General features: G+C 41.4%; 3 protein-coding genes across 4 annotated transcripts in view; 2 read left to right on the forward strand and 1 right to left on the reverse strand.

The window, feature by feature from the left end:
• The first annotated feature begins 252 nt into the window (after positions 1-252).
• syngr2b (synaptogyrin 2b) lies at positions 253-8,080 on the forward strand. The gene is made up of 4 exons (XM_032540836.1): positions 253-524; positions 4,096-4,333; positions 5,398-5,534; positions 5,674-8,080. Exons 1-4 carry the CDS (start codon positions 414-416, stop codon positions 5,932-5,934), a joined length of 747 nt encoding a protein of 248 aa, XP_032396727.1. The 5' UTR covers positions 253-413; the 3' UTR covers positions 5,935-8,080.
• A 494-nt stretch (positions 8,081-8,574) lies between these two features.
• Positions 8,575-12,165, reverse strand: tk1 (thymidine kinase 1, soluble). Its single transcript, XM_032540847.1, has 7 exons — positions 12,044-12,165; positions 11,805-11,836; positions 11,261-11,374; positions 10,340-10,433; positions 9,740-9,829; positions 9,312-9,431; positions 8,575-8,932 (listed from the first exon to the last, which is right to left on the reverse strand). The coding sequence occupies exons 1-7, from the start codon at positions 12,107-12,109 to the stop codon at positions 8,753-8,755; spliced, it is 696 nt and encodes a 231-aa protein (XP_032396738.1). The 5' UTR covers positions 12,110-12,165; the 3' UTR covers positions 8,575-8,752.
• A 239-nt stretch (positions 12,166-12,404) lies between these two features.
• Positions 12,405-12,698, forward strand: part of afmid (arylformamidase) — a 5,974-nt gene continuing 5,680 nt past the window's right edge. For both annotated transcript variants that reach the window (XR_004335819.1, XM_032540820.1), the window contains exon 1: positions 12,405-12,569. Coding sequence is in view for 1 of the 2 variants with exons in the window: in XM_032540820.1 (XP_032396711.1) it covers positions 12,540-12,569 (30 nt within the window). In the remaining variant the exon portion in view is untranslated. The remainder of the gene's footprint in view (positions 12,570-12,698) is intronic.

Below are 12,698 nucleotides of genomic sequence, written 5' to 3' on the forward strand. Positions count from 1 at the left end.
GTTCGGACCAGATAATGAAGACATTAAGTGTAACGATTAATTGAAATGGATGTGTGGGTGTGGATGGACAAGTTGTGGGAACCTGGCTGTCGTTTTAAATAAATATCTATTAATGTTCTGCCGCGTCTTTCTCTCAGGTTTTATTATGATTGGTGAATATCTCAAAACTATTTGTGGTGTTATAACAGTCACTCATGATCATGTGTCCTGGTTTCCTGACTGCTACCGGTCAACCCCGCCCCTCTGACGCGCAGCTCCTCTGCGTGGCTCTCGTCTTCGTTCGTTAGGGTGTAGCAGCACGACAGGAGGTGGCAGCAGTTAAGTTAAGTTAAGTTAAACTGGTAGGCTGTCCTGTCAGGTTGTTGATTCAAACCACACAGTGAGCAGCAGAGGAGCTGCTGAACGGGAGAGACATGGAGGAGACGGGCGGTGCAAGTGCGTACGGGGCTTCGCTCGCTGGAGGAGGCTTCGACTTCTACAAGTTTATCCGACAACCGCAACCCATCGTGCGGATACTTAGTTGGGTGAGTGGACTGTGAAATCCGGAGTTGAAAGGTCAAAAAGAGATTGAAGTCATGTCCAACGGGGTCTGTGAACAGGTGCGCTTGGCCTGGAGCGCGTAAACTGCCTCCGTACTGCAGTTAAATGATATATTTCTATTTGTGTTGGCCAGAACAACAGGCTACTACACAGCGTCTCTGCGGCGCGTCATGTTGCACGCAGCTGGTGTATGACAGCAGCTCGGCGACAGCACAGGTCAACACTGCTGTTGTCAGAGGACAAGACATAGGCCTACAACTGTCAGACACACTGAGATAGAAGCCAAACACTTATTTTTACAGGATTTGTAATCTGGGATTTGCGTGATCTGTCTCTACAGTCTGTAACACTAGAGCTGTGTCCACCAGATGATTACATTCATTGTTTGTGGGATTTATTTGAAGGATTTTGAACATAAAAGACACACATTACACCTCATCCATGGAGTGAAACTAATACAAAGTGAAACTAGTACAGAAGTCATTCTGTGAAACAAGGTTCTAACTAAGAAATGGGCATTCATTGTAACTTCTAAAGACAGATTATAAGACATTAGGCTACTTTTTCCTAAAATGGACACAAGCCAATAAAATGAATAGGTGTTATCATAAAGAGATTTGGGAGACTTTTATTTGCATAAAAAGGGGTTGTCAAGTACCAAGAAATGCTATGGGTAGCTGCTGATCACCTGTTGCTAGGCAAATCTTGTGGAAAACATTTGGTTTCTTTGGTTAGGACACTGATCTGGTAAGTCCAAAATGAATCTCAACCAAACAGGTTATACTATCAAATATAATGTTGTCTAACCCTGCTGATTTATGGACAAATGGATTGTAAGGTTTGGTTTAAACTGAACTGTCTTTAAACAGCTCCTTGGTGAACTATTAAGACTTGGGTCCTCATTTAGAGGGAGTTTTATTGGATGAGTGCTTTTGGTCTTGGATTACCAAGACCACGGTTGATTTTCATTTTACTTGGTTTATGAAGCGTAAATAGGCTATTTGTCCGGCCTCTAGCTAATGCACATACAGGAGCAGTGTTGTAATAATAATAATAATAATAATAATAATAAAAACTTCTATTTATATAGCGCCTTTCAAGAAACTCAAGACACTTAAAAGTGCCCATGTTATGAAAAAAATCACCTTTTCTGGGATTTCATTTTGTGTTCCTGGTGCTTCCACACACGTACAAACTTGGAAAAAAAACTATCCATGTTGTTTTGGGTGAGCTGTTCAACATCAGCACGGCTTTCTGCGTAACTAGCCGAGATGAGGTGGCTAACCATAGCACATGCCAGTGCTAGCATGCTAGCTTGTTCTCAATGGCAAACACTGCTACAACACCCACTGGTTCACCATAATCTCCAAAAGAACTACTTACATGTCCCTGTTCTGCAGTGCGCCCTCGTTTAGAAGAAGTCTCCCAGCTAACCCTGCCTTGTACTGACCAAAGTTGGAGAAAGAGTTATCTAGCTGATGTGATCACTACCTAGCTACTGCACATGTGTATCCCAAACAGATAGTATAGAAGTGAGATGTCTCACTCTATAGCTAAAACAGAGCCCGAAACACACAGGGTGAAAACAGAAATATGTTGTTTTTTTGAAAATGAAACCATGTAAACCTATTCTGGTACAACCTCAAAATACAATTATGAACCTGAAAATGAGCATAATGTGGACGCTTTAAAGAATTAGAGGTTGTAGGCTGTGGTAAACAGGTGGTGTTTCAGGAGTTTTTTAATTATGTCCAGGGATGTAGCATTTTGGATATCTGCAGGGAGGGTAAAGTGTAGGTGGGTGAGAGACCCTGGATGCTGTGCCCTTGGTTGCCCCAGCCGCTGAATGTTCATGTGTTTGGGAAACAGTGTGAGATTATGAGTGTGTCACTGGTAAACAAGGGCTGATGGTCAGGTAAGGTGATACCTCTCCCCGATTAAACCTTGTTTTTATTCTTGGTGAATGTGTACCAATGATCTCCCCTGTTGAGACACACACACGCACGCACGCACGCACGCACACACGCACTTTAGTGCAGCTGTGCTAATTTAATCTCAAATTCCCGCTGGCTAGATCACCATATATCTCTGGTGATTTTAATCTTACTTCAACAAGCCAGCAAGTATGACACAATAGAGCATTATTCACTATGTAACCCTGCCTACACGTCCCATAATGCACCACACCTGCTGTTGGAACAAGGAAAGGCTCTGTACTGTGGCTGTTGGTCATCCAAGGTGTTGAACCAGAATGATGAAAACCTGCTGGCCTGCCTGTTAAATATGGCAATGAAAATGTATATTTATGCCAAATAGAGCACGCCTGGAAGCATACTAGTTAGTGTGTAAACACGAGTCAAACGGAGGGTGTCTGTGTTATTTCTGCTGTGTAATGACATCTGACAGCGCAAAGCAACAAACACCAAAAAGAACATACTGTAAGTAGATATGGGCCGCTTGTTACTCAACGTAAACACTTTCCATCTGCCCATTTATGTAGGAACATCGGTCTGCAACACCAGTTACATTCACTTCCTTAATATCTTCAGCTAGTTTTCTGTACTTTGTTTGTCTCATCCTATCAGCAGGATTGTGGCCTATTTCTCTCTCCACTGCCCTCTCACCTCGTCCTCCTTCCCACCCGTTAAACAGTCCCTCTCTATCCTCCTCCCAGATCTCATTATGAGAGTTGTTAGTGGAGTTGGTGGCATCTCTGGAGTCACATGGCAGGCAGCTGCACTCAGAAGTAGGTCACATGGATAGGTGGGTAACCAGAGGAGACAGCAACAGACCACGGGATGGTACTTTCCACTTTATAATCACGCCGTGATGAGCACCAGAGTATTTAAAGAGTCTGCAATAAGAAGAAAACCCGTAATGATGTCACTGTTTTATGTGTTGATTGCACATGTTGGCCAATTCGTTAAAGTAGAAATAGATAAAGGTTCTTTCAAGACTTTCATTTTAGTCTGATGAATGTAGTTCTCTTTTCTGTAAAGTTTGCTTTCAGTAGACACAAGCTCAAGCACAAGCTTAACTTTTTTATTAAGCTTTTTTTGTCACGTGATCATGCATTTTTAAGTGTTGCAATACTCTCGTCGGTGCGTTCAGGAAACAGTAAGCTCTACAATACAGAACCAGCTGAATTCATGTTTTCATAAAGGCCACTGAGCTCCATATTGCGGTGCTTTTGGAAGCATTCCCAGATGTTTGTGTTTCTTTGACTGCGCCACCATGAAAGAGATTTCCAAATGGACACTCCTCACAAAAGAATTTTCATTTGATGATAATAATAATAAAGTAAATAACTTAATTTTGAGTATGATTTAAGTTCTCTGCTTATAGATTTCTATACTGTACTTTCAAACTAACGACTGCCTGAAAAGTAGGAAATCAGTCTCAAAAACAAAATGGTTGACAGGAATGTAAAGTATGTAACGTGAAGTTGACTAAACTTGAAAAGCCAGTGCTATGTTCCTTAGAACAAGACCCTTTCTTCTTGTGTATTTCCAAATTATTGAAGGCCACCTTCTTCTTTTCTCTGATTCAATGTAGATATTTGCGCTGGTGGTATTTGCTACCATCGCGACAGAGGGATACGTCAACACTCCCCAAAGTGTCGACGTAAAGTGCATCTTTAACCAGAATGACTCGGCATGTCATTACGCTACTGGCATCGGAGTGATTGCCTTCCTGGCGTGTGTGGCCTTCCTGATGTTGGACGTTTACTTGCCTTTTATGAGCAGCGCACAGGAAAGGAAGTACGCTGTCATGGCAGACCTGGGATTCTCAGGTGAGCAGGATTCTTAAAGTGATTTTTTGTAAGAGCTTTTCAGCTGCACCAGTGTTTCCTTTAGGATTTTTTTTTGGCAGTGGGGGCAGGTCGGGACGATGAGCTGACAGAAGTGACAAGTAGAACGTTGTCCAATTAGAACGCGTTGACGTTTTTGGTGGAGCTGTTCGTTTAATAGTCGACACGGAAGAAAGCGAACGTTTTTACAATAAACTACATCAACACAACAGCATGTAAAGTTAAACTGGACGGGCCCAATAGCTGTACTTGTTAAATTGCAATGTGAGTGGCAGCCAAGGGGGGTGCATTATGTCGGCAGGATAATTTAAAAGGCAACCGTCCACTGCAGAATCCACACAGAGGGAAAACTGTGCATTAACCAATATTTTTAGCCTATATTAACAGTGGATCAAAAGACTTTGTGTAATGTGAAAGGTGTCGCTCATATTGATAACCCACAGAGAATTATCACTCTACTCTGCAGTTTCCCTTAGCTCTTTGGGGTCATTTTTGGGAGCCTACATCTTTAATGTTTTTTGAATGATTTTGTGAATAATTGTGGAGCATTTTACAGCTGAAGACCCAGATATTTCCCTTAGGAGTTGGTAGAAACCAAAAACTGAGCTATAAGAGAGAACGAATGCTAATCTAATAATATGTAAATGTTTTATTCATACAGACAGCCTCTGAGTATTGGCGTAATGTGCGACAGACTGCTGGCTGTGTTCCTGACATAACATAACATGTAGTATTTATCATAGCACAAGGTAGATGTTGAGGGCGCAGCAGATGACATCACAGATTGTGATGAAGTTAAACATTCATCAGCTGTACATGACACTGTTCACAGTCAGCCATTCTTCAAGGAAACAAAGAAGTGGTAGTTTAAAAAGCAGATGGCAATAGGAGAGCCCTTTGTATTCTTTTGACGTGGTTTTTCACAGCAATTTTTTTTTCGTATCCGGGTTTTGAGCTAAGCACTTTTCATATGTTTTCATGCAGTGAGAAAAAAACAATTGTGTGTGTGTGTGTGATGTGCATCTGTGTCTCTCTATGTTTTTTAGGGGTGTGGAGCTTCCTGTGGTTTGTGTGTTTCTGCCTGTTGGCCAGTCAGTGGGCTAAAACTCATGATGTCAGTGGTATCCCAGAGGACGCTGCACGAGCCGCTGTGGCCTTCTCATTCTTCTCTATCGCCACTTGGGTGAGCCGGACTATAATTGTTTTCTTTTCATAAAAACACTGCTCAGATTTTTCTTCTCATCTGACTCTGGGCAGAAACGATAAGATAAAAATAAGAATAATCTTTGACATTTGATTGACATTTTGATTTCCTTGTGCAGGGAATCCTTACCTACTTTGCCCTCAGCCGTTTTCGCCGCGGTATTAATGAAGTTTCCATCCCAACCTACACAGAGGCGCCACCAGATCAACACACCCCCTACCCTCCAACCTACGCCCCCACCTCCTACAACCCCACCACCTACACCCCTACCACTTACACAGCCTATCCCGGCAGTGTGCCCGACATGCACCAGCAGCCTCCCTTCACCCCAAACTCCCAGCCGCCAGCAGACGCAGGCTACCAGCCGCCTAGCTACTGAGCCAAAGGCAGGTCACATGGACGAAGTGGTGGTCGAGATCATCTGTTGGCACACTGATTGTAGTTACACTGCACAGACCCAGAGCTATATCATATTGATGTGGATTTACACTTGATTTAACGTTCTTTTCCATGTGTTCGATTTAAGAGCCTGAGCAGTGTAACTGCAAGTAAGAGATGAGGCACGCCGCTATTTACGTCAAATGGTCTGTGGTCAGATTTTAAGACATCACGCTGACTGTAAAGATTAGTGCTGATGATTGGTTAATCTGACCTTAGACATATGTGCAAAGATGCAACTTTTTTACCTCAAATGGGCTTTTCGTGAAGGGGAGAGGAAAATAGAATGTACCCAGGAGGTCAAAGGTCACAGAAATGTGGGGAGAATACCTGTGATGTCTCTAATCAGAGTGAAAGAAGCCATCACCTAATGTGTTTGCCTCCTCTTTTCTTTCTGTTGGAACCTGAGTGTGCATTTGTACATAGATTTCACTGCAAAGCTTCCATTTTTATGGTCTAATGTGCTTGACTTTCTTTTCTTGTTTGGTCTAGTTTATCTTGAGGACCTTTAAACAGTATCAGATGTATAAAATGAACATGTGATTTTGTGGGAGTAGAGCACAGTGGGAAAAGATCACTATAAAGCCAAATTGCCCCCTTTGATTTAGTTTTTTGAAAAAAAACGTTGGTTCTGAATTGATTATGCAGTCAAGTTTCTTAGCCATATAACCATAAAATCGTAAAATCACCCCTGAAAGAAAGATTTGCAATCTTTGAGCGCCAGTAAAAATGCCCCTGTGTTCGCCGTCCCAATTAGCTATGGTTTTTAAGACTTCAAGCTAAATTTGTTAATGGTGACTTGAGAAACCATGAAATCCCCTCCATTACTTTTACTGTGACCATGGCAGATGTAACAAATTTTCAAAAATGAATGGTTGGTGAAAGTAGGTTACATGTGCCAATCTGTAGAGGCATTTATTGGAAGTTCATAGGTGGTGTTCCCCTTTCAACTTGGAACTAACATTCAGACAGACAGGACAGGGGAGCAGGTAGATAACTATGCACTTGTTGAACAGGCCTATCCATCGGGCCTGCCCTCTCCTCACACTGAAGAGTGACTTATTAACTACCAGAAACGAGACTCCCTCTTCAGCCTGCAAACCAGTGTGACCATACACTTCCTTCAAAGTATTTGTGACATTTAGTTTTCTGAACACTGATGTTTATCAGAGTGTAGCGGGTATGTCTTGACCAATGACAGATTACCACCCGAGACTGCAACAGTGAGAATCAAACACCTGTCTTTAGAAAGACTACTAGTTTACTTTGTTGCTTTGTGCCTGACAGTAATATGTTTGTCAGTTTAACACCTCAGCTGGCTTATCGGGATCCAGTTATGGCTGTTGTAGCTAAAGTGACACTCAAAGCTGAGCCCAAGGTCAGATTTTGATAATTGTTGCTCGGGTGTAAACTGACTTGATAACTGCAAATGACAAGACCACAAACTGAACGTGGATATATTTATTAAACACAAAGTTTGTGTGGTACCACATTGAATACATTTGTAGTATAAAGACATTGCTGATTAAAATGTAGAAAACAAGTGCATCACTTACTGAAGGCATGCATGCATGCATATATGCAAAAACACTGCTGTTGACTCTTCATTAACGAAAGAAATTTAACTTTTGGGGAAGGAAATGTGCCATGATTCAAGTTATATTTAGGTGTAACAGCTGTGCAACACAACTGCCCTTGCTGCCATGCCTGTGTGCTCTTTGCCACTTGGCATTAATTTAAAATCAATCAGCTGACAGTTGTCTCCTTAAATTTACTGTCACAAAATATTAATGCAAGACTTACATGTAATGACTAATATGTAATGCATATTTTATTTGTAAAGTGAATTAACTTGATATTTTGTAAGTGTGATTTATATTTCTTTAAGGTCTACGCTTTACATGTGAGACTAGAATAGGATTTATAAAAACTGGTGCAAAATAGTGGTCAGACTTTAGTTGGCTTGATTTGTTTTTCTATTGTTTCAAAGTATGTTTTTGTCATTCTGTTAATTTCATGTCAGTGTCAGAAGCACAAACAATGATTTACTGGAGACCTTTTGTTTATAGAATAAAACCATTCACAGGTTGTTCAGGATATTGTTGCATTAATGTACTGCAGTAATACATATAGTAAACCACATGTAGAGTAGGGAGGACATACTTTTTCAATTCCAACCAGTCAGCTTGCTGCACAGCCGAGGCTTCCAGGATTTGAACAGGTTATTTTGGTTCTCAGTAGCATGCGAGGGCATTAGATTACATAGCTCATAGTTAAAAACATGCACAGTAAGTGTTAAAATTGGGGAAAAGGATACTCTGCCAATGTTTATTAAAATGTACAATTTTAACTTAAATTTTTACTAAGTTCTACTCCCACCCTGCCATACATAAGTCGAACCTTCCATTAGTATGTCAGCAGAAAATACTGCATTTATACATGCACTATACAAGAAATAATTTAAAACCTTGGATGATGTTAAAAGAAACCCAAAGACTACAGATATTAACAGCAATGTAATGAATCCTAAACAGTGAGTTATTAGTTGGTTCACTAAATGTCATGTTTATCAAGTGCATTGTCATTGTCAAAACATACATAAAATAAAAACATACCCACCAATTAGACACCAAATACAAACACTAAAATACCAGGAACCTCAATATGTTAGATAATCCCATTTGCCTTCCGCTGCTCTTCTCTCGGTCTCATTTGATTCATGGATTTATATTCAACTTCTGCAACAAGTCTTGTTGTGGTCAGAGGTGGAGAGAGGAGAAAAGCTTCCTGGGAACAGCAGAATCCATGAGTTTTCCTGCGAGGACATGTTGTGGAGTTTCTTTCCTGAAGGGACCACTGTTCTCTTTGTCCACCCCCAAACCCCCATAACACTTTCTACACACCGCCTGATACTTGTCAGCTCCACCAATCACTTCCACCTGTGGGACAGAGAAACATAAGTTGACAGGTCATAAGAATTTGATGTAAGAAAAGCAGCACCACTGCGTCAGAGCGGAGAGGGCCGAATTTTACTTCATGTCTCATTCACCAGTAAGCAAACGCCATGACTACTGCAATGTATTGAGCTCAGGCTCGTACATAGTAGGGTAGACTAGGTGTAATGGGGCAAGGAGCCATTTCATTGGTTCTTTCCGAGCGGGCTGCGAGGCAGTGATTGGTGGGCGTTTTAACAAGATTTCAGCAGCTACAGAAGACTGATCTTTTTCAAAACATAATATAGTTTTGTCTGACCCAGAAAAGTGTTCTGAAACACTTCATGGTTAATATTGAATACTTTTCTAAGGTTTGCCTCCTCACCTCCTTCTCTGCCCCTATCCTCTTGGTATAGGCAGCTTCTTTGTAACACTGCATGCACACGGCATGGAGCTTCACTACGCTCTCCGCCAGAGGGACCAGGTTCAGGATGTTTCCAAATGCCTACAAGAATGCAAAGGACAGCAGAAAAGCAGTCAGTACAATGAAGTGGATGGAATTATAATTGCATTAAAAAAAAGGACAGAACAACACTATAGTGAGGAACAATGAGCCCATTGAACTGTCGGTTAAAGTGCTGCTCCTGCAGATTGTGAGTCCTTCCTTAAAAATCCACTTGTCTTGGACATTTTCTCGTAACTATACCCACATAGGGGCTCCTCCGCCCTGGCAGCATCCACACAGTGTCTGTTTGTCAGCATGAAGTGTGAGCTTTTGCCAGTATTCACATGTGGAAATAAACAACTACTCACCTTTCTCTGGAAGGTTCCATCCAAAGCAGCCACAATAACTGTCTTCCCTAAATTGGCCATCTGTTCACAAAACTCCACTGTATCTGGAAACTACAATAACACAAAGGAAGCACAGATTTAGTTAGTGAGGAATTTGTTTGTTGGTGCAGAGTAAGACATACTGGTCTATAGTCTCTATGGAGGTGAACTAGCTTAGGGCAAATCACACACACACACACACACACCACACCACACCACACACACACACACACACACACACCACACACACACACAACACACAACACCACACCACACACACACACACACACAACACACACACACACACACCACCCACCAACACACACCACACACACACACACCACCACACACACACACACAACCACACACACACACACACCACACACACACACACACACACACACACACACACACACACACACACACACACACACACACACACCACACACACACACACACACACACACACACACACACACACACACACACACACACACACACACACACCACACACACACCACACACACACACACACACCCAGAGGCACACAAGACAGACAGACAGACAGACAGACACACTTACAAACTGTCCTTCATCAATTCCAATGACACAGACTTGTAATGCCAGAGACCGTACATCTTCCAGACAATTGGCTGGTACAGCTTCCATTGTGCTTCTAAAAGATGGACAGGATAGAGAGGGAACAAGTATTTTCAAAAAGGTAATGTGTATTGCCAACTGTTTAAAATGTATTTTATAAATAGTTTGCAAATTATTTCCAAAGTCCTCTTTTGCTGGCTATCAGGGATCAAATAGTGAAAACAAGATATGACACATCCATAGAAAAGATGTACAGTATTTATCCCCGTCTGTCCACCCAGTTTCAAAAAGGAACTACTAGTCCTGATTTTGTTCAATTCATAATTAAGTGTACTTTAAACAGTGTACTCTTTTAGACAAGAAGATAATTAAGGGGGGGGTTCGTAGGGACTTTGCTTGAGAACCAGAGGGTCGCCAACTCATGTCCCCGTACGGACCAAGTACTGACTGTGGACTGGTAGCTGGCGAGGTGCCAGTACATCTCCCTCACTCTGACATATCTCCAGGGTCCTGTCTGTGCATGTGTGTAATATCAACAGTGTAAACATTTAATTCCCCCCCCCCCCGGATCAATAACATGTCTTCTTCTTAAATGCTGTAACATTACTTGTAGATATCCTTTCAGCAAATCCACCTCAGCTTTTCCTTTTCATCTCTATTTCACTCTTTGTAGGTTGGTATGTGCAAACGTATATAATTTAATGTTTACAATAACAGCCAATTTTATATTTGTTATTGTAAGTAAATTGCAGGTTTACACAAATTAAAACAAAACAAATTAAAAACTACACTAATAAGCAAGGTTGCTTCCTATTACCATATCACCACACACAACATGGGTATATTTCTTTAAATCTGAGCAATTTGGCGTATAAAAATAGTAAATCAAAACGGGGAACTTACCTGTCATGTGTGGCCATGCCTGTGTCAGAATAACGTATATCTTTGGCATATTTGATCACCAAGCAGTTGTACTGGGCTATCTGGAAACGGCGCACTCTTCGCATCAGTTCAGTGCTGCAAATTTCAAATGCAAATCAGTGAAAACCCATCAAGTACACTGAAATACAAATGTCACTTATGTGGCAGTGGCCTTCTAAGAATGAGACCATGTGTAGGCCTCCTATGTAATATTGTTTTAGTACAATGTGCATGTCGGTGTGAAGTGATCCAAAATGTGTTATAACGTATAGAACGTTATAAAGTATACTGCATACCAACTGTACGCTTTACAACATATGGTTTAGCTATATATTGGGTTAAGAAAACGGTTTATATAGATTTGATAGATGGGAGCAGAGTAAACAATGGAGGACATTTGGCGGGATGTTGAAGTCTGAGCGGAATACTGTTGTAACGTTACTTTAAACAGTGAATGTGAATAACAGCAGCTATCTACACCTGCAAAGAGACGTGCTGTTTTCATGTTTGTGAATAAATAACTCACCTTTTGCCTGAAAACATCGGTCCAAAGATAACCTAAAAATAACAAACAGGGTTGTTAGTCGGGAAGTCGGGAAAGACAAAAGCTTCACATTATTTCTTTAAATAGACACCCAATGTTAGCAATACGGTGTCCTGTATTTGAGATAGCTTGACTTAGCTAAGCTAGCGGTAAGCTTCAGGGGTTGAGGGGACGATATTTAGACAATAACGTTTTTAAGTCAACTTAAACCAGGTACGAACCTGAATTTGTCCCCGTGCTTTCCTCGGTGAATTTGGCAGCACTCTTGGAAAATCCACACAGTCCATTTTCAATTAAAGGCGCTAAGATGTAAATAATTAAGTTAAAAAATAAAATAAAAGTCAAATAAATAACACATATATTACTAATACAATCCCAGAAGAAAGGTCGTCCGGAAGCAAAACGTTGAATATGGCGCGCCAGTGATTTGGGGCTGCTTTAACTAAAACTCCACCAATGGGTGTAGTGTCACGTGAATCTTTGAACCAATCAGCGTCCACAGAGAGGCGACGGCGGCCGGAGCGAGACAGAGCCGTTCATTGATATAGGAAGTTTATATTTACTTGTTTTGCAATAAAACTTGAAAGAAGAAAAAAATAAGGGGAGGGTCTATCAGTCTAAAGTTCAGTCTATGCTCTGAAGTGCAGCCCTTCAACTGCTTTTCGGATTTTTTCTGCCAGTGGACTTTCGGCGAGTCAAGTCACTTCAAAAGATAAAATGATGCACTGGACTGAACTAAAGGAAGAAGTAAGAGTTTGACTTTGAGTGGTATTTCCCGTTTTCTCTTTGCTAGCGAGCTTGTTGCCCCCCTCCCCCCCCTCTCAAACACACACACACACACACACACACACACACACACACACACACACACACACA

This window comes from Etheostoma spectabile, chromosome 2, assembly GCF_008692095.1.
Source record: "Etheostoma spectabile isolate EspeVRDwgs_2016 chromosome 2, UIUC_Espe_1.0, whole genome shotgun sequence".
Taxonomy (NCBI): domain Eukaryota; kingdom Metazoa; phylum Chordata; class Actinopteri; order Perciformes; family Percidae; genus Etheostoma; species Etheostoma spectabile.

Bases quoted from the DNA above. Each gene is read 5' to 3' on its own strand.
- tk1 (XM_032540847.1), bottom strand. From the start codon at position 12,109: ATGGACTGTGTGGATTTTCCAAGAGTGCTGCCAAATTCACCGAGGAAA. The intron at 11,375-11,804 runs GTGAGTTATTTA...TGAAATTTGCAG, and splicing joins CCGATGTTTTCAGGCAAAAG to CACTGAACTGATGCGAAGAG. The intron at 9,432-9,739 runs GTGAGTAGTTGT...GCATTCTTGTAG, and splicing joins ATGGAACCTTCCAGAGAAAG to GCATTTGGAAACATCCTGAA.
- syngr2b (XM_032540836.1), top strand. From the start codon at position 414: ATGGAGGAGACGGGCGGTGCAAGTGCGTACGGGGCTTCGCTCGCTGGA. The intron at 525-4,095 runs GTGAGTGGACTG...GATTCAATGTAG, and splicing joins TCGTGCGGATACTTAGTTGG to ATATTTGCGCTGGTGGTATT. The intron at 5,535-5,673 runs GTGAGCCGGACT...TTCCTTGTGCAG, and splicing joins TCTTCTCTATCGCCACTTGG to GGAATCCTTACCTACTTTGC.